The 17,728-nt window shown below is 47.5% G+C and overlaps 1 protein-coding gene across 5 annotated transcripts in view; it reads right to left on the bottom strand.

Annotated features, from left to right (window-relative positions):
- The window catches only part of PIP5K1A (phosphatidylinositol-4-phosphate 5-kinase type 1 alpha), a 28,365-nt gene extending 10,656 nt beyond the window's left edge, over positions 1 to 17,709 (bottom strand). For 2 of the 5 annotated variants that reach the window (XM_049806118.1, XM_049806119.1), the window contains exons 1-7: positions 17,580 to 17,707; positions 6,574 to 6,608; positions 5,703 to 5,792; positions 2,528 to 2,658; positions 1,999 to 2,116; positions 1,600 to 1,752; positions 264 to 563 (exon numbers count right to left, since the gene is read on the bottom strand). In XM_049806118.1, coding sequence (XP_049662075.1) covers positions 264 to 563; positions 1,600 to 1,752; positions 1,999 to 2,116; positions 2,528 to 2,658; positions 5,703 to 5,792; positions 6,574 to 6,608; positions 17,580 to 17,637 — 885 coding nt within the window. In that variant the 5' untranslated portion in view covers positions 17,638 to 17,707. Of the gene's footprint in view, positions 1 to 263; positions 564 to 1,599; positions 1,753 to 1,998; positions 2,117 to 2,527; positions 2,659 to 5,702; positions 5,793 to 6,573; positions 6,609 to 13,631; positions 13,724 to 17,579 lie in introns of all 5 variants that reach the window. The other 3 variants (XM_049806117.1, XM_049806116.1, XM_049806115.1) reach the window with 3 other exon arrangements.
- Between the last annotated feature and the right edge of the window lie 19 nt (positions 17,710 to 17,728).

Raw genomic sequence — 17,728 nt, forward strand, 5'->3', positions numbered from 1 at the left:
TAGAGGCAGTGCTGGATTTAATTCAGGTTGGAAGTATTGAACGAAACTGGGGTCCAGGTCTGCACTGGGTTTAATTCAGGTTGGAAGTATTGAACGGAACTGGGGTCCAGGTCCTGCTTCTTGTTCACATCACCACCAAAAAAATGGGCTCTCTAAGTTAACTGGCAGAGGCTACAAGAGCGGCAGCTGCCATCTCCTTTTTGTGGGAAAGACTCAGAAAAAAGGAAAGAACTCTCCACACCACCCTTCACCCTTACACTTACCAAACAGTCTCTCTGTAATGTTTTGCACAGAGCATTATACATGTCAGAGTCCAAGAAGAGGCCATCAGGGATGTCCTGCATAAAATCCAAGTCCTTGTACGTTGGGAAGACCTTCTCCCGCTCCTTCTGGGATGCTCGGCGTTTGTAGGTGGAGCCCTTCAGGTCGTATTTCAGGTGCATTTTGACAGAGCGCGGCAGTAGATTGTTCATCACAACAATGCGAATGTTTTTGCCCCCAGCCTGGACACAGTACAAGCCATAAAACTTTGGCAGCAGTGTCCTTGGGTTCTGGTTCAAATTCTGAAATGCCAAAGAAAGAAATACCTTCAAAGTCATTCTGGTTATTCACACGCCAGTCAGAGGAGTTATTTGCTCCTTCCTGTGCTTCTCTATTGAAATGGGGCTGGCAATGATTCAAAGCCATTGCCAAAGAAGCTAAGAGACAAGGGCAGGTGAACACAGGGAACAGATGTGCAATGCCTGCAGTTGTTCACGATCTCTCTGCAAAGCTGAATGGGTCAGAGAAAGATGGTAGGAAGGAAGGAGTTTGCTGCTCATTCACACAGAAGCTAAGCTGGGGAGGCTTCAGAGCAGAGGAAGATCTTGTGCTTAGCCTTTTTAAATTTGGCACTTAGGTCAAGCTAAATACATCAGGATAGAGATGGGTCTAAACTCTTGTGGCAGCATCAAGAGTCCTAAGGCACTTCTACACGGCAAGACTATCTCATGGCTAAATTCCCTTACACAGAGGAAGCTTGTAAAGCCCAGGCTGGACACAAACACGAGCAGTCAGATCACACAGACATTGTGTTCAGGGTAGGATCTGATTTTGCTCCAGAACCGATAAAGCCTTTTTTGCTATAGCCACTTTCATAAAATTAACACACCTTTACTCTCAAAGCTGCTGCTTCTATATATAGAAACTTAAAATCAAGAGTTCAACTCTTCATCTTTGCAGACAGAAACAAGCATAGCTCTGGGAAGGGAAACACAAGAACAGCTTTGCAAGACAAAGTACCATGGGCCTGATGCTGCGCAGCATGGAAGCAAACAGTTCACAGCTGGTGACAAAGCAGGCTGCAACTTTCCAAAAGGGTCCAAGTCACAAAGTGCAACCCAAGACCCCTGCACAGCACTCCAGGCTTGTGATACCTAGGCAGCTTGTGTGAGTCCATGACTGTCACTGGACATTTGAGAGAGAAGCTGCCACTCAGCTGGGGCACAGATCAAACCTTTACTCATATCTACCAGGCAGCAGACAGCAATATCTGTCACACTTGTACATTTGGGGGACTCTTCCCTAGCTCACAGAGGAAGCCTCACCCAAGTGACTCACCATGTAGTAGCCAGGCAGCAGCTTCTGTAAGAACTCAGCCTCTTTATGCTGAACCGTTTTGATGATAAACTCATCATCACTGGATACATAGAAGAGGGATCCACTGGCCCCAGAGTTTGAAAGTTCAATGAGTGGCTCATTGCAGAGCGAGTACTGAGGAGGACAAGGTGAGAAACGCAGAGGTGAGAGACACATCAACAGGAAACTTCAGCACAAAGGCTCTTCCTTTTAAGCATTAACAGAGGCAAACACCAGGGTCACATACAGCATCCACTGCTGTGCTTACAGAGCTTGCCTCTGGGCCTCGCAGCACTCCATAGCTCCAAGAGGGGCAAGATGACAAACACCTGTCACACACAGCATGCAACAAATGGGAACCTGGTCCAACCACCAACTTACCAAATAGTCATCTGGTCGGATCCCAAAGAGCTCCCGGAAATAGCGAAAGGCCACTGGAGCATAGGTTTTGAACCGAAAGTCATTGTAGTGATGAGCTGGGGTCAGGTTACTCCCTTCACTGATCAAGGAGAGAAGCACACATAAGTATTTGTATTTGAAACATTCCTTAAGAAACTGCCCTAAAAGCAAACACCCGCTGGCTGGCTGCTTCTAACACACTCAAGGGCTAGAAAGCACCCACCCAAAAGGGATACACGTAGGCACACACAATAGCAAAATTGCATTTGTTCACACAACCGATGGTGGACATATATAGGAAAAAGCCAGAGTTCTTCAGAAACAGTTGGCAGGCAGGAGCCAGAGTTGGTCCATAAGCAGTGCACTGAGTAGGTCTGCTCAGGAGACCTATGCTCACTCCTGCAGTCAGCTGTCCTGGTTTGGTGCAGCTTCCTCATGTGCAAGCAGCGTTAGAAACTAATGCTGCTACCCACTATCAAAGCACCAGAGAGAGAAGAAAGCAAGCACTGACCTTGGGAAGAAAATACTTTCTACTACGTAGAAATCTTGCATGAGAACGTCTCTTTCAGGCTTGGTGCTCAAGCTTCCAACTGTGTGTGTAATGCCCAGCTGAATGGCACCTTTCAAGGCAGATGATGTTGTCTGGAGGGGCAGAGAAAGTGAGTTAGTGTCGTGGTTTAACCCCAGCCAGCAACTAAGCACCACGCAGCCACTCACTCACTCCCCCCCATCCAGAGGGATGGGGGAGAAAATCAGGAAAAAAAGTAAAACTCCTGGGTTGAGATAAGAACGGTTTAATAGAACAGAAAAGAAAAAACTAATAATGATAATGATAACACTAATAAAACGACAACAGTAGTAATAAAAGGATTGGAATGTACAAATGATGCGCAGGGCAATAGCTCACCACCCGCCGACTGACACCCAGCTAATCCCCCCGCGGCGATTCCCCGCCCCCCACCCCCAGTTCCTATACTAGATGGGACATCACATGGTATGGAATACACTGTTGGCCAGTTTGGGTCAGGTGCCCTGGTTGTGTCCTGTGCCAACTTCTTGGGCCCTGGCTGGGCATGAGAAGCTGCAAAATCCTTGACTATAGTCTAAACAATACTGAGCACCAACTGAAAACATCAGTGTTATCAACATTCTTCACATACTGAACTCAAAACATAGCACTGCACCATCTACTAGGAAGACAGTTAACTCTATCCCAGCTGAAACCAGGACAGTTAGACATGCGGAGCAGCAGGCTAGAAATAGGAATGAAAGGAGTTAAAGAAAAGAGAGCCCCCAGTTTAAAACAGCACTGTTACCCAGGGTATTTTACACCTACTGGTTCCAGCTTCCATTATTTCTTTCTCATTGACTAATACCACTTTGGCAATAAGAACACCTGGGAACACCCCTACATCTCTGATAGCATCCTGCTTGATCCTTGCACTCTGGGTGGTCTAGCAGTAAAAGACTTAAGCTGGAATCAACATCCAGCTGGTCCTTAAAAGGACTGAATTTCATTTCATCCTCCCACAGCACTCATCTCTACACACTGCAGTCAGAGGGGGAAGACACCCAGGGACAGATTACCTTGTGCCCCTAGGAATAAAACACACTTCTTGACACCTTGGTTTTGGAACTATACACTTTGAAGCTTGCTCTTCCCGAGCCTGGGCACAGACTCAGGTCTTCTACAGGACAAGGCAGGCATGGCCAGCACACAACACGCGCTTCTGTTTGGTGCTACCACATTCCTCTGTCTGCCTCTCTTGCTAGGTCATGGCTCTTTAACCCTAAGGAGTTCACTGTCATTTTTAAATAAGGAGCAAAGACAGAACTCCCGCTCCTGCAGCCTCTGCACAAACTGCCCAAGAACAATGTAGGACTGTGTTCTTGTAACATCAAGAATCCTCTTCTGTCTACGAAACACATGATCTCATCTCAGACCACTCGGACGTGTTTCAGCCTAGCTCGTGCTATGGGCTGTCCTTCCCAGAACAGCCCAGATGAGATCTGCTCAACACCCTGATGTTATATGGCCTGTCAGTTCCCGGAGTATGGAGATATGAACTCTGCTGTAAAGCCTGCTGGAAATGTTGAGGCTGCAGAGCAGGTGCAGGTTGGATTTGTGCACTGCAGCTCATGGACATTTCACTTGGCTTATACATAAAGCAACTGGACCCAAAACAAGATCCAGGGCTCATGATCCAACTAGTTTGTGTTTGTTTCCTTAGGCTAAACAAAGCCCAGCCCCCTGCTACATGCAAGAAATCACTGTAGATCAAAGCATTTGGCAACAGAGGACACCACAGTATCTGGGGGACAAGCATTTCAGGTTTTTTCCCCAGGCACACATCCTCCATGAAGCCTTGTAAAACAAATGGGAACATTTCTCCCAGTTAACTGGTTTTCTGTTATAGCTGCAAGAGACCTGCTCACAGTTCCCTGAAGTGAGAGCAACAAAAACTGGCAGTAACTCCGGCTTGTCGACAGTGTCCTTTTCTACTTAGCTACCTGTTTGTATCTGACATTTACTTCAGTATTAGATGGGGAAGGAGGAAGAACTTGACTCCGCTTTCCTTCCTTACCCTCTAAAGGCTAAAGTTGCTTGAAAACAGATCTCAGCTCCACTCACCTAGCAGCGCTTAAACTTCCAGGACAGTCTCACTGTTGAGAAACAGAACTTAACAACACAGCACAGCAATGCTGCCTTGTTTGTGCACACAGAGCCACAGGGCCAGGTTGCCAAGGAACAAGTATTTTTCTCTTCTATTAGCCAGCACGATCAGCTGAGCAGCTGACTGCCTGTTTACAATCACTTTTATAGGGCAAAGAATTTTAAAAAACAACTTACCACCCCTGGAAAAGGAGGGGATGGAAAACAGACAGATTGTCAATTAGTATCATTCCCAGATAAATCCCATGCAGTGTCCCACCAGGTTTCTGGGACCCTTGCAAGGGGCATTGGCTCCTACTTCTCTCTTCTATTTACTGCTGTCTACACTTCTGCCTCCAAATTTGCTGGAAAACTGAAAGCCAGATCCCAATCTTGAAGACACAAGCAGTTTCAAAAAGGGCAGTAAAACAAAAGCTGGCTTCTGTAGAAACACCATTTGAATTCCTTCCTTCAACTCCGACTCCTGACAGACAGATGGATTAGAGATTTCAGACCAGAAGCTTCACTTACACTAAGTGGTAAAATGCCCATATCAAGCCACTACCCATTTAATCTACATCCTAGAAGTCAACCTTGCTTCAGAGAAAGTCGGCCCAATCTGATGAAGTCCAACAAACAGGAAGCAGCATCCACAAAATACCCACATTTACAGGCTTTTTAAAAATACCCAAACAATCTCCCCTTTGTAAAGCAAATTCCAGTAATGCCACAAGATCTATAGAAACTATTGTGCCCAAAGAGCACAGAAAGCACCCAATAAGCTAGAAGAGGCCTAGGAAGTGTTGCTAATGGGCAAAGTTTAAAAAGAATGCCCTTTTTAGAAGGCTACAAGAGAAGCTAAGAAGCACATATTCAGTTCTTTGGTTCCCTTCCTTTGAGATCTCCTTCAGCAACTGTCACAGACATTACTCACTGTCTAACATCAAACCTTGTGAGACATGCTGCTGCTCTGGAAGGCACTTGCATTGCAAAGAGAATAACAGTCAAATGAGTTGTGCAAGAGGCAACTTACCTTTTTATAGGTGGTCTCGCCTGTGGAGTCCACTCCTCTGTGCCCTTTCTTTATCGTCTGTGAGCCTGGCTGCCCAGAACCACCTGGCATCTGGGATCAGAGTAAAAGATAGCAAGAATCAAGGATGTAAAACCCAATGTCTTAGAGGCCAACAGCTACCCAGAACCACCTGGCAAAATTTTGCTATTCTCAGAGATGGAGCCTGTGAAGCACACCCTGGTGAAACCCCAGACCCCTGCATACGCACAAAATGAGGACATGGTACAAGCTGGACTCCAGGACAGCAACAGCATTGAAATGCCTTCAAAGAACCAATTGACTCCTGTGTGATTGAGGCTGGACATCTAATTAGAAACACCTTCATGCAAGACCACCTGGAAGAGTTTGGGTTTTTTTCTAATCACCATCATCACAAAGAGATTAGCTCTAAGCAAGTCTGGACCAACTGCAGCCAGTCACCATGCGTTCTGCCAGTAAGGCCGAATCTTTAAGGAAACATTTTAGGAAGGTGGCAAATTCTACTCTGATTCATGCCACAGGAGCTCGGTTGACTCATCGTCTTCTAACACAGGCAGTTGTTAAATGGTGTTTCTCAGTCAAAACAAATTGAACATCTTGCTCGCGGCAGGAGATCTATGGTGTTTTGGTGGCACAAGAATTGTTCAGTTCCAGGACAAGCTGGATTTTTAAGCAGAGATCCCCTTGGTAAGGAGAAATGCTCCAATTTCCCAAATGAGAACCTGCAGCTTACTGTACTTACCACTGCCTGGTTTACCCCTAACTTGAATGAGATTGGAAAAATAGCAGGCAAGTCTGAAATTATTAATTCTCTCAGCCAGGGAACAAACCAGCTTGTTGGTCAGAAACTTACCTCAGGGGTGAGTGATTTTTTGAAAGTAGATGATCCTGTCAAAAGAATAAAGCCACACTCAGAAAGGGTTAATCATGATTATGCATCACAAAAAAGCCTGACACACCACCTTGGTTCAAAGGAATATTAAGGCATCTGAAAAAGCACTGACTCATGGCTGATTTCTTCCTAGCTTCTCCTCTTACAGCAGAGGGGATTTTTGTCAAGCCACAAGGAAATGCTATTCTACTTACCACTTGCCAGCCAAACTCAGTTTTGTGTCAGTGTTACCGGCTAGAGTCTGCTCTGCCCCACTCAGCTGGCTTCCATCACTCCTCTGGCTGAGGCATGAACACGCAGGACCACCTTCAGAGGTGGTATCAGCAACTTCCCTGCCTTTGATGGACTTGTATGGCTTTGCAGGATTATTGCCATCTATTAATTAGAACTGGGAGGGCCAAGTGCTCTGCAGTGTTTCAGTAGATGCGCTAACCATGCTTTATCTTAAAATTATTTCCAGGACCTTTTATTAAAAGGCCTAGAACATCAACCCTTCCGCTTGAAGCCAAGCCCAGGGATTTTCATAACCACCATGGAGTTAAATATCTGCGAGCTGATGCACTAACTTTTACCTTTTAGGTCTGGATTCCCATCTTGGGGTTTTTTTTTAATGCAGCAAGGAAAAAAAGGCAATTGGATGACACTGCCCCTCTGCGATGTCTGTCTACACCACAAAGCCACCAGCCAGATCGAGCCCAACACCAGTGAGGCCAAGAGCTCCCAGGACAGGGACACTGCCCCTGCCAGGCAGATGCATAAAACAGTGATGTGCTTTCTGCCTCCAGCCCAGAAAAGCAGACAAGCTCTTTCATTTTGTTTTTCTTTCTGCTTCAGACACAGCAACTGATTTTTTCTTTTTTACACAGGAGCCATGACCACAGTCTTATAAAACTGCCCCCACCCAAAAGCAACACCCCCATCATACCAGGGAGTAAGCACAGGGTTGCTTCCCCCAACATCCAGTAATTGTTTTAGCAGATTAAGCATTACAACATACAATCCTTGCAGCAGTTCTGGGTCCACCCGCCACTCGCCCAGCAGAGAAGCCCCTTCTGCTCGCCTGTTACAGGCGGTGTAAAGACTCACACTGTGATTTCATCAAGCACTACAGCTCTACAAAAACTGCATTTCAGCAGAAGGAACAGAGGTACTTAACAGCAAAATCCAGCAGCCTTCTGATCTCCTTATCGAGTGATCAAAGTTCTCATTTCAATACATATTAAACAAGCAAACAAGAAAAAAAATCTGTGACAAACGCTTTTCACTAAACAAAGCAAGCACAGAACGACTGGCTCCAACCGCCTTCCCACCCCCTCTCATCTCCCTTTAAAGACAAGAAAGTTTGTCCCGGCAAGCTCTAATTTTTGCATATGAAGTTTCTCACAGCTGGCTGTCTTCCTCCTACCCCAACACACTTGGGGCTCTTTGGAGCCAGCCACGCCACTTCACCTCTCAGAATCATTTAGGTTGGAAAAGACCTTTAAGAAAAGACCCTCTCACATACCTTCCCTCTTCTCCTCCCCACCGGCCCAGGTTTGGGAGCATCTCCAACTAGAAGGAACCTCCTGTGACTTAGTGTGTTACAACAAAACCAATAAAGCTCAACTCCATCACTTCATCAAAAGGCTTTTGAACCTGCCAGGATCCAGCAGGACACAGGGATGGAGGAAACAACCCAGGCATCACAGTATAACACTTGTTCAATTGCAATTAAGCCTTTTTTTAAAGCAAGTATCTGTAATTATGTAGATCAAAATGTCTAAAAGCCCCATGATTTAAGCAAACCTGAAGCAGCATTGCCAGCCTCATCACCTTGGAGATTCACTGTGTTAGTATTTAATCATCCGTGCAAAACCGTGTTCCACTAGGATTTAACTAAAGCTCTTTCGCCAGAGGACCCAGCAGCAAATCTTCTCTCTGCTGCCTTAATCACACACAAAACACATGAAAAGCGAGAATATACAATGAGGCTTGGTTGGAAGAACTAGCATCCCAAAGCACATCTGGTTTGTCCCCTGCAATACCATGGGGTATCCTTATCTTAGAGGTGTCACTGTGATTTTAAGGAAGACGTACAACATCCCAGCACAGACCAGAGCATCAGCTTCACCTTATTCTCTTCCCCCACTGCCCCAAGACCACGGTGCCTCAGTTTGTCCTTTCACATAGCGATTTGAGAAGCAACAACAATGATCCTCCCAATCAGGCTGGTTACAAAGAAAGGGTGAGTCAACAAGGGAAAGCTGCAGCCTGTGGTCAGAGCATTGGTGCGGCCACAGCATCACTCAGCTCCCAGCACGCCCAGTTTCCGCAGCAGGAAGCTCCCCATCCCTCCCGCTAGTTTCCAAACGAGTTTGTTGCTGACTGGGAAATAGGTAATTCCTGTTTGATTGTGATAAAAAAAACGCCTATTCACGCCCAAGCGCAAGGATGAACACACAGCTGATGAGGTCTGCTTGGCTCCAACTGAAGCTACGTATGGGTCTATCGTGTGTCCTCCTGCAAAAACAAGCTCTCTTGATTATCAAAAGTGTTACTAGCTGAGGTCAGAAAACAAAACTCAGAAGTTTCCATATGAAAACGTTTCAGTTATCTCCACCTCTTTTTATTGCTATGTAAAGGCAGTTCTGTGTCACCCCACACACACACTGCTTGGAGAACTGAAGGTGTTAAATTCCATGGCATAAACGTAACAAAATGAAATTATTTTTTAAAAGCTGCTATTTCTGGATCTATTTAAATGCCTCTTTAAAATGAAAGAATTCATCAGTCATCATTCTGACCCAGACTGACAACCGAAAAAATGGCTTGAGACACCTAAACAATTAATTCTGGCCAAAGGAAACAGATCAGTCCTGTCCGAAAATGAATTCATGATGTCCCAAAATGTTTCCTTTTTTCTTTCTTTCATGATTCTGTGAGCAATCCCTATGGGCAATTTCAGAGCATTCCTCAGAGCTGTTTACTGGAAGCTGAATCAACCTAAATAAATAGCTGTCTGCCTTCCGCCAGCCCTAGCTGTCCAGGATTATTTTCAGCCAGCAACAGATAGTAGTATACTCTTACCAACCATGACATAAAGGCTAGGGGAAAAAAAAAAAAACCTAAAAAGTTGTGGCGATGGCACCTGGCCAAATGGTTCAGACAAATATTTCACTGGAAGGAGTCTGTAACAAGGCATTTGGGCCAGATGCTCACTTGTCTAGCAAATGAGCATGCTAATTTGGTATAGCCAGGACAAATACTCACTTCACTCTATTTTTAAATAGAGCTGCTCAGACAGATTTTAGCTGTGCCTCATGTTTTAGACAAAAATAAAAAGTGAAAACGTTAGCACACCAAAACACATCGTCAAGCTCAACTCCCCAGTGTCTGAGCAGGGCAAGCTGAGCGCCAGGACACATCACACCAGCATGTGCTGCCCTTCCTCCCCAGTCCTGCTGCTGACTGCAGGGTTTATCTCGGCCAAACAAGTGGCCAGGACAAGAGAGGCACCTGGTTTTTTCCCAAACAGGCCCTCTTAATGCTCAAAAACAGGAATGTTCTCCCTCCTCACCTGGACTCTGCCTGCAGGTGGTGGCACCATCGACAAGAGCACTTCTGCACACGCAGAAGTCACTCACGAGCCCAAGCCTTAGACCTACCAAACACTACCTGGAAGACGTGTAGTGCAATGGAGCCTCCCTGGACACATCCAAGGCGCTGTCTGCACAGAAATCCCCCAACACATTTTTTTTTTCTCTACCTGCAAATCCCCCCTCAAAAAGTCTGTTGGGATGAGTTGTCCCCCCCCAGTCCAAGGCATATGGCTGCAAATGGGAATAGCAGCGAGATTTCTTTTCTTCAAAGTGCAAACCAGGCAGAAACCAAAGCAGAAAAGCCCCACTGGAACAATCCTGCTGGTGCACACAGGGATGCGGAGAGCTGTTTAGATGTCAGGAGAGCGCTTATGCAACACACTTCAATAAAATCGCAGCTTTTGTTGAGAGCGGTAGCAGTTTATTTAGGGGAAAACACCCACCAAGTTTTGTCAATCCTCAAAAGCCAAGACAGTTACGTAATACAGCATTTTGCTGCTGGTTACCAGAGAGGAAGAAACCATGCTTTTTTAAGTACATATATGCAATACATCTACCTCTTCGAAATGACATCACCGAGCAGCACAAAAAGCTGAAATCTATACGAGGAAAAACAAAAAGGTTATACAGTTGTGGTGGTGAACTGATACTTCAGCTACTTGAAGAAACAAGAGATATTTTCCCCAAGAAAGTTAAAGAAACACAAAAAGAAATCCTATTTCCACTAGTTAAGAAAACAAAGGTCCAAACTTTGCAAGCAAAACATTTCTGAGCAAAGCACCTTAGTCATGCACAATAAAAACCTCTTCCACGACTCTGGAAGATAAGAGCCTGAGTATTTCATTTACTTCTCTCAGGAAGCTCTTATGGAAAAATGCAGAAGTCTGGCCTGAACTAAGAGTCAAAGCCAATGCTCTTAATCACAGCAGCTGGAGATGGAAGAAAACCTGTGAGATCACACAGCCCACCCCTGCCAGCACAGAACACGGCCCTCCAGAGGAAGATAAAACACTTACAAACACTTGATCTTGGCCAGAAGGCCAAGCAGTGAGTAATAATTTTGAAATTCTGTGCATCGACAGATTTGTTCCGATAAATTATGTTAAGGACATTAAACCAACGGCATCAAAGCTGCCGTAAGAGAGCTCGTGAATTCAGTTTCTAGATAAAGAGCTCTTGCACATTGTAGATTTCTGTTTGGGGGTTATCTTTCCTATCACCATTAGCAGTCGGCAGCTGATGTATGCATGACTGATTTTACTGCGCTGGATTAGCGCATCTTCCTCTCTCTCCCCTACACTTCTTTTACGAGCCTGTTGATGGAGGCACAGGACAGGACACTCCTGAAAGTCACTGGATACTGCTGACGTGTCAGGAAAAGGCCCAGGGAAAGACAGAGGAGAGCCAATCTCTGTAACGTTATCTAGTCACTTCTCACTGCTTTACAGAAACAGTAAACCCTTCCTCAATCTCTCTTCACCAGCAAACTGCCAAGTGCTTTTTGAGGAGGTCAGCACACCTAGCCACAGAGAAATCAAGCAGTTTTTTAATCCAAGAGGCCAGGGCAGAATTAAGAACAGGTTTCCACACACAAGGTTACCAGCATTTTCTAAATACCCAGAAGAGAGCTGAGGCCAGGCATGACAGCTAGAAATCTATTTATTAAAAAAAAAACAAAAATAAAATAAAACCAACAACAAAAACAAGCAACTCCTCTGCCTTCTGCAGAGGTGAGCAGAAGAGGTGTTCATCGAAGGTGAGAAGAGAAACATACCAAAGAGGACGGGGTTTGGGTTTCCACCTCTATCACCTACCTGGAAGTGGGTGAGCACAGGATAGTGCTCACATTATCAGACAAGCGCTGACCTCACTGAAACCCTGAATCCACCATTTGGGGCTTATCCCAGCGATGCCACAAAAAGATGTGCTTCACAGCAACTAATTATTTGGGCAGTGCCAATCCAAAACCAACACAACTCACCAGGGCTGGGAAGAAACCTGCTTTCCTTTGTGTCTCATCAGCACAGCAGACAAACAAAACCCTTTCTAAATGTGCACGGAAACACAAATCCATCTTGATGGACAATGAGTTACTCTCTCCACTGAAAAACATTTGAAATAAATAAAAACCCTTCAAAGCAAATAAATGAGACTCATATGCATGATGTCTTCAGCAGCAGAGAATGGAGACAGCCCACGGACCAGTAGGCAGATGGCAGGACTAAAGGGTGGAAACTCTGAAGACAAGATGACAGCAAGCGAGAAGTTTCTAGCATCTGCTCCTGACTCCCAGACATATTTCTTCCCCCACCATCCCTCTCCTGAGACGAGCCCTTTGGCCAGAGACCTGCCCTCCTGCTCCCCAAGAAATACAAACTCTGAGGTAGAGCAGACACGCAAACTCCTTGGTCCTCGTTATTGAGCTGCTTGCAAGTCAAAGAGCACCATGGAACTGCAAAAATCACAATTAAAAGAAACAGCGAGCAAGTTCAGCAAAACTACCTTCAGCTTCAGGGAAGGGGCCAGAAAAGAGGCACATACGAGCAAGGGCTAACGCAGCCGGACAGGACGCCAGCCAGCAAGTATTCCTAGTTTTACTGTGAACCATACGGAAAAGCAATAACATCTCAGGGATAAGAGGAATGAGGTTATCTCAAGTTTCCCAGAAGAAGAGGGGGCAGACTGATTTCTGCTGAAGGCATTTTGGACAAGGTCTCTTTCTGGAATATTTGATGGCAACTCCTGCCCCTGCAACCTGTAGAAAAGCTGGGGAGACCCTCCTTCCCTACAGCAGTGTCTTCTGGCACATTAGCTTTGCACAAGGTTCTGCCATTTGAAAATTAATCCTGCTGTTTGCCAAAGACCATCGATTTTACAGCTCTGCATTACTCCTGCTTTCCACCAAAACAGTGATTTAAAATTTAAGCCAATCCCTGCTCCCAGACAGCAACACCTATTCAAGAAACACAAGGGCACCAGCCTTTCCAGAGTGTCAATGAATTTTAAGTCCAGCTTTACGGCTATCGGGAGCTACTTCGGGGATACAAATCCTAATGATAAATGCTCCAAGCATTCCTTTTCCAGGCTGCTCTGCAAACATCACCAAGCACCGGGAAGGGAGTGTGTCAACAACCCCTATTCCAGCTGAGCGATTGCGGGACTTGCTCAAAACCGACCCCAGAGGGAGCTGGCGACAGGGAAACCAGAATTAGCATCGTGCCTGCTGCGCCACCTTCTTAATTTGGGGGGGGGGGGGGGGGGGGGGAAGATAAACAATCCTTTCCCAGAAGAGTAAGATATAGGTCAGATGTAAGGTATCTTTCTGACCTGCGAGCACTCTGCTTTTTAAACATGGCAGAGTCTACAGGGATGCGGTGAGATAATATATTTAATCACCGCTATTACACAGTAATCAAGAAAGGACAAGAACAAGTACGATACCTTGTTTGAGGGAAAATGAAGCCCTGATCCTGGAGAAGGAAGCTCTGGGTGACCAGAGGGAAGCAGCGCAGGCAGCATTAATTCACCTCCATCTCAAAAAAAAAAAAAGGCTTTTCAACCCTGCAGGGCTAACAGGGGTGGTGGGGAAGGAGAAATAAAACACCAAGCAGCCCCTTTCAACAATACATGCTGGAGGGAGGGAGGAGCGGCTTTTACCTTCCAAAGGGAAATTCAGTTATAATTCAGGAAATGTAATCCAGGTATTCGGTGCTCCCCCCCCCCCAAAACTACACAATTCTCACTCACTTTCTAGCTACTGCTTTGCCAGACGAGCTTCCCTCCCACAGACGAATCTCTCATTTATTTAGACAAGCTGGCTCCTACTTTTGTTCTTTGGACAGTAATCTTTTGCCTCCATCTTAAAGTAAAGGAGCTTTGCCCCACACCAGGGTGGGCATCACGCAGCAGCACAACTCCCACAGCACCAAAAGGGATGGCAAGAGTTTGGGCGACAGGACCCGGCTGACGATACTAACCTGCGACACCCAGAGAGATTTCACAGCTGATGGTTGGGAAGAAGAGAGATTTTTATAACAAGAGACAGGACTTGGAGTCATTTGATGGTCCTATTTTAAGCTTGAGGATGATGAGCCATTCAGATGTTTCTATTTAATAAACTCATCTTCCCTCCTGCGTGCTTGATCTCGGTGAGGTGGGATCAAGAAAGCTTTGTCCCTCTTGCAGGAATTTGAGGGCGGGGGTTGGGGGCGAGTCTTTCTGTAGGTTTTACACCTACATTAAGGGCTCAGCAGTTTGGGATCCTGCTCTCAGCTCGCTTCAGATGTGTCGGGATGACTTCCCTGTCCCCAGAAATGACTGAGCCCTTTTGAGAGCAATTCTTTTGTCTGTGGACTCCCAAGGAGGAGCCTGAAGCCAGGGTGACAATGAACTCTCAACTCACTCGGACCCATAATTATAAAGCAGCCACGACACCCAAGGCACAAAGGGCCAAACAACTGAAATCCCACATTAGCATTTTTTGGCACATGCTGCTTCAAAGCGAAAGCAGCAAAATGAGAAAACCTCTTTGGGTGTTTCCCCAGAGAGTTAAATACATGTTGAGGCAGGGAGAGGGGGAACCGCTGCCTCCCTGGTCTGGGAAGGGTTTCAAAATTATCCACATCCCCTTTATCTACACTGGATGTTGCCAGTAATAGAGTAGTAGTCCCCCAGGGCAAACTGCACCATGGGCCACTGAGGGTGACAGTGCCCCAAAAAGCCATAGCAGGGCTTCAGATAGTTTAAGGTTTACCATGGAGCAAAGCAAAACCTTGCGTCCGAAATAACAACCAGCCTCCTTTTGTGCCCTGCCTTCCGCAGAGCTGCTCCTCCAGCATCTGAGCCCTTCCAGCACCCATTTCAGGATCGCTCTCCTCAGCTCATGGCTCTCATCGTCCCTGGTTCTACCTATTCTTTCCAGAAGAAGCAGAGGAACCAGGTCCCACCCAAAGCCTGAACACTGCCCGGGGCAGAGGGTGACCACCCAAAGAGGCCCCGAGTCTCCTGGAGGTGGGGCTGAAATCCGAGGTTTAAAGCCTTTACCATCAGGGATCAGCCAAGATGAACATGCGTCACGTATTGCACATGTCACACAGCAGAGGCTCTGTCACAACTAGAACTCAAATCCTGTGGGAAATGCACGTTAGCCAACACCTCGCTAGCTAGAGAAGCCAACAATGGCAATTATTCTACCAGGAAGGGAGAAGAGATTTGCTTGTATACTTGCATATTTTCTCTTAAGTAATGTTCTCAAAACCCTTCAAGCTTTCTGAAGCTGGCTCCTCCTTCTCAGCTCAGAAGATAAGCGAGCATGGGAGAATATCACGATCTCAAAGGAAGCCCCAAAGCAACAGAAAAAGACCCAGCGGTCTTGCCCCTGGACACTCAGCCCTGTCCTGAGGCACCTCAGCTGCCACAGCCAATAAAGACCCAAGCACTCTCTTCTTCCTCTCAAAACTGGCTTTATTGGACAGACAGGTACAACTTCCCCCACGCCTGCTCACAGAGTGAACAAAGATAAAGCAGGTACGTTCGATGTCCATCTTCAAAACTGCCCAAAAGACACAGCTAAGAAGCCAGAAAATTGAGCACATATGGACATCCCTGCTAGATGATACTTCAACAATGCCGCAGCGATAATTAAATTAATTTCTTTTACTGTGGTGCTCAGCTATCTGGCCCTAAATTCTTCTACAAGAGAAGTGGGGTAGCAGGCAATAGGGCTTAAGGTGCAAAACACCAACACTCTGAGAGCACCAAATGAAGACAAGGTTCAGACGCAAGTCTTCCTGTGCGTTTCTTCTTTCCTTGCTGTGGCTTGGGTGACAAGTGGGGTCACACTGACCAGGAAGCTTCAGCATGTTGCATTATAATAAATAAAAAGCCTGGCCGCTCTCTACTAGAGAAGCTCAAGAAGGATGGTTGGATCTTGCCAAATTCAAATTTCAAGGTTTTGAGAACGTCATTTTGGTTTCTAGCCACAAACTAGCATGAAGAAGCTAGTTTGGGGCCTGTGGAAAGGGGAATAGGGCTCTCGATTCCCTCAAGAACGCTGACAGATCTGTGAAACACTGGCAGGAGGAAGAGTCACAGGTTTAAGCACCAAAAGTGCCCTGTTTTATTCCAGACAAGGTTTCCACCCCTTGTTACCATCCCTCTGCGGGAATGAGGACGGTGCCCAGTTCCAATCCTGCGTATTTCTGGTTCAGCTTGCATTCTGAATCAGCAGAGCAAGACAAACCCTCAGCTGTCAGAGGACTTCAGGACCTTCCCCTTGACTCTTACTGGCCCCGATTCTAGTCATCAAAACAAATCTAACCAGAAGATGTTTACGTTCCCACAATATCTTGCCTCCCACAGGTACCAAATGGCTTTGATGAGCTACCTTTACCTTGCCCAACACCAGATGCAGCAGAGAAAAGGGAGCCTCTGCCAAAGAGATGCTATCCTCCCCCCTTCCCAGCAAGGTCCTGACTAAAGGAAGATATTTCTGCTACCCCCACCCATCTGCATGCCAGCAGCCAAGTCCAGGGACCCGGGACCCGCTGCCACCCCCAAGGCAGGTGACCTGACCCACGGCTCAGGCTCTAGAAATACAAGGGAACAGAGAATCAGGTTTCCCCTGGCACCAACCCCTCCACTCCCCCCACCACATCACAGCAACCCTTCTCACATAAACCAGTCCCCCCTCCCCAAGACCCTCTGCCCCCTCCAGCTACCCTTTTGTAAGAGAGAATTCAAGCCCCCCAGGCCCCCATTCATGCCTGGAGGATCCTCACCACACACCCACAGCCTCCTCCCCAGGAAAAGGTCAGCCCTACACCCACCTCCCCCAGCAAAAGCCCAACCCCAGCTCACCCCACGGAGCCAGCTGGGCTCTGCAAAGCCCATCCCACCCGGGCCTCGGCCCATAACCCCCCAGGTGCTCCCACACACCCTCCGGACTGCTCAGCCTCCTCGTCGCCCCACCCCCGGCTTCACCCCACAGCACCAACCGCCCTGAGAGCCCTTCCCCGGCTCGCGGCTTTGCCCATCTGCTCACCCCACCCAGGGCCCGGCCCAGGCCCCGAGTCCCTTCCTGTACACACCCGACCCCACGCACCCCACAGGCCTCCCACACACCCCCCTCCAGCTCCAACCGGCCCCACGGCCCTACTACCCCCCCACACCCCTTACACCCCTCCCAAAGCCCTCCTCAGCCCCACGCACCCCATGCCTCTCAAGCCTTCAGAGCCCCCCCTCAGCCCCCCCAGAGCCCCCCTCAGCGCTACACCCCCACTCCCCAGAGCCCTCCTCTCAACCCCGCATCCCAGAGCCCCCAGCCCCACACCCCCCGGCCCCCGCAGAGCCACCCCCGGCCGTCCGCCGGCGCCGGGCCCACCCCCGTACCCGCCAGGCCGCCGCTGCTCCCGCTGCTGCCCCCCGACTCGGGCCCCGCTGACGCCATCTTGGAGTGCACCCTCCTCCTGCGGCTGCCGCCGGCTCGCGCGCGGCACCCGCGCCCTTCCCCGCTTGGCTCCGCCCCTCCTCGCTAAGGT

This window comes from Accipiter gentilis, chromosome 7 (assembly GCF_929443795.1).
Source record: "Accipiter gentilis chromosome 7, bAccGen1.1, whole genome shotgun sequence".
Taxonomy (NCBI): Eukaryota; Metazoa; Chordata; class Aves; order Accipitriformes; family Accipitridae; genus Astur; species Astur gentilis.